The sequence below is a fragment of the Salvelinus namaycush genome, chromosome 33, assembly GCF_016432855.1.
Source record: "Salvelinus namaycush isolate Seneca chromosome 33, SaNama_1.0, whole genome shotgun sequence".
Lineage (NCBI taxonomy): Eukaryota > Metazoa > Chordata > Actinopteri > Salmoniformes > Salmonidae > Salvelinus > Salvelinus namaycush.
Genome location: NC_052339.1, coordinates 24434735 through 24437831, shown reverse-complemented (window position 1 = coordinate 24437831; position 3097 = coordinate 24434735). Strand labels below are relative to the sequence as shown.

At 42.1% G+C, this 3097-nt stretch overlaps 1 protein-coding gene across 1 annotated transcript; it reads right to left on the bottom strand.

Moving 5' to 3' along the window:
• Positions 1-636: 636 nt before the first annotated feature.
• xrcc2 (X-ray repair complementing defective repair in Chinese hamster cells 2) lies at positions 637-2437 on the bottom strand. The gene is made up of 3 exons (XM_038973223.1): positions 2356-2437; positions 1771-1852; positions 637-1671 (listed from the first exon to the last, which is right to left on the bottom strand). The coding sequence occupies exons 1-3, from the start codon at positions 2392-2394 to the stop codon at positions 866-868; spliced, it is 927 nt and encodes a 308-aa protein (XP_038829151.1). The 5' UTR covers positions 2395-2437; the 3' UTR covers positions 637-865.
• Positions 2438-3097: the final 660 nt, after the last annotated feature.

Below are 3097 nucleotides of genomic sequence, written 5' to 3'. Positions count from 1 at the left end.
GATTTACGCTGGGTTTCTATACAGCACTTTGTGACATCAGCTCATGTAAGAAGGGCTTTATAAATATATTTGATTGATTGATTTGATCTGAAATTCTATGGCAAGACCTGAAAATGGTTGTCTAGCAATGAGATCAACAACCAATGTAAGAGACCTTGAGGAAATTTGAAAAGAATAAATAGGCAAATATTACACAATCTAGCTGTGGAAATATCTTAAGAGACTAATCGCTGCCAATGTTGCTTCTACAAAGTATTGACTCAGGGGTGTGAATACTTATGTAAATTAGATATTTCTGTATTTAATTTTCAATAAATTTGCCAGAATTTCTAAAAACATGTTTTCACTTTGTCATTCTGGGGTATTGTGTGTGGATGGGTGAGAAAAAAATGTATCTTGAATGCAGGCTGTAACACAACAAAATGTGGAATAAGTCAAGGGGTATGAATACTTTTTGAACTCCAGATACAGACTGATCCAGTTTAATTTCCTCCATCAGCTCTATATCACCCCATCTAGACTGCACAAGTTCAACCCTGATATCTCCTCCCTATGTTTTAGTTTGTCTTGAATGTTGTTAATTGGAAAATGCAAAAATAAAATATATATAAAAAAAAAAAGTATTCAGACTATTTTCAAAACATTTGCAACCTCTGTTACAGTTGCCCTATCTTACTTATTTTTTATTGATTTATTATTTTACAAATGACACAAACATCAAACATAATAGCATCCACATCTGGTGGATTAAAATAATCCAACAAATGTAAGAAATAAAATCACTAAAAGTTGCTGTAGTGTCTAATATCAGTTTAACACATCCAGAATCAGAATAGAATTCAATCAATTGAGTTCAACAACATCTTCATAAAAACTGAACACCCCCTTCCATAACACAAAAAGAGGAGCATTTAGCACCTCTTGTACTTGTGGTGGTGCATGCAGCTGAAAACACCTGCTTTCTGTCCTTGGTCACCTCTCCTTTGGAGAACAGCACTCTGTGTGTCACTAGCCTCTGCCAGGCCCTGCTGAGGTAGGCCTTGTCAAAGTTTGAGGCATGAGAGGAGGACCACTGTCTCCAGGAGGAAGACGATGAGGATGGCTCAGAGGGCCCAGGTGTCATGGCCCCCACGTCAGCCTGAGCCGAGTGCCCGTAGTTCCTCATGATGGCGTGCGTGGTGGCAAACACCACTATACGGTAGTCTCTCCGCAGCCGATCCAGGAGCTCTGAACACTTCCTGAGGTTGGCTTCCTGCTTGGCCACGCTCTCCCCTCCCCCACTCCGGTCCACCCAATAGAAGGATGAGATGCTGTCGATGACCAATAGGCACAGAGTGGGCCGGCTGCTGAAGGTATTCTCCAGGTAGTGCAGTGTGAGAAGCAGCTGGACTGAGCTGGAGCAGTTAACCACAAAGAGTCGGCCTAGGCAGGCTCGCACCCTCTCCTCAGGCTCTACCGCCGCCCCACTATCCTCTCCTTTTGCGTCCTCCCCCAGGCGCTGCTCCAGTACTGTCACCAGCCTCAGCATGTCAAAGTTGTAGTCGGTGTCCACGTACATGACTTCCACTTCCAGGCCCCCCCGGTCGGCTGGGAGGATGCAGTGGGTCACCAGATGGTACATGGTCTCAGTCTTTCCACTTCCCTCGGTGCCATGGAACTCCACTACGTCACCTGGAGAATGAATGTAAAAGAAATGTCAACTATGTGACTACTGTAATAATTTATTTATATGGCCTGATGATGCCACGTTTATACATCAGGGCAAAGTACCTTGAATAGGTCCAGCACCATCAGGAAAGATGTGAGGTTCAATGTCCCTCAATGACCGTCTCCCCTCCAACCTAGCAAACAACTGAAAGAAAATACATACTCATTTAGAAAACAACATAATATTTTCATGATCCATAGCTACTTCTGATTTTACTTTGATAACAAAGTACTTCTAGCTGCTAACTTGAAGTTCAGGTTTACCTTCGGTATTCATATCTGGCCAAAAGCAGGAAAACAGCTGATCAGAACCAGGAAGTGACTGTGAAATGTTTGTAGATCTAAGCTAACTGCGATGTGTCTCTGTGGTTACTAGATCGTTGTATGGAAGTGCGTAACTGTTAACAATGTTAGTTATCGCGTACATACTCGTTAACCTTTATGGAGTGTGTGTCGAAAGGGTTAGAAAAGCACGAAAGGGTTATAAAAGAGCACGTACAAAGAAAAGGTTGGTTAGCTAAGCACATGGGGATATACTTGATGGAAGGGTGCACATCGCCATATACATCATGTTACCACGTTACTTTATTAAAAACCTTTCGTTAGATACTTATTACACTTATAGGGTAACGTTAATTTGCAACATACTTGTGCACCGTTCTCTGTCATTTTGGCAGTAGTTGTCATCCCTTGTATCTGTCAGGAAAAAAGAACGCGCTTTTTCAAATCGACTTCCTGCTTTTGGTATTTTACCGTAATACCTGACACAGACGAGCTATATGCATTGTTGCCGAATCTTTGGTACACAATGAAAAGTAGTTAAGCATAATTTCTATTAATCCTAACTTTATCAATAATAAAGTATATTAACTCGTGTGACATAATATTATTTTCCTGCTTTTCATTGGGCGCGTGAGTAATGGTTACAGCATAACAAGGTTGCCAAAACTTCGCGTCCAGAGAGGAAACAGTGGAGTTCAGATGCCACCTTGCGTTGTTTATATTGAAATACATTGGTGGTATTCTGGCAGCGTTTTACAGGCAGCACAATTCTGATATTTTTTTCCACATCAGATATTTTTAAGAGCTGATCTGATTGGCCAAAATCAATTAGTGAAACAAATATCAGAATTGGGCTGCCTGTCTAAAACCATCCTTCATTTAGGCTACCGAGTGGCGCATCCGTTTAAAGCACTTCATCTCAGTGCTAGTGTAACCGATGTGAAATGGCTAGCTAGTTAGCGGAGTGCGCACTAATAGCGTTTCAATCGGTGACGTCACTCGCTCTGAGACCTTGAACTAGTTGTTCCCCTCTGCAAGGGTCGCGGCTTTTGTGGCGCGATGGGTAACGATGCTTGTCGGTGCGTGTCAGTTGTCTATGTGTGCACTA

Coding starts and splice junctions, on each gene's coding strand:
- xrcc2 (XM_038973223.1), bottom strand. CDS start 2,394: ATGACAACTACTGCCAAAATGACAGAGAACGGTGCACAA. Junction 1,853..2,355: donor TGACAGAGAACGGTGCACAA/GTATGTTGCAAA, acceptor ATTTTCTTTCAG/TTGTTTGCTAGGTTGGAGGG. Junction 1,672..1,770: donor TGGTGCTGGACCTATTCAAG/GTACTTTGCCCT, acceptor TTCATTCTCCAG/GTGACGTAGTGGAGTTCCAT.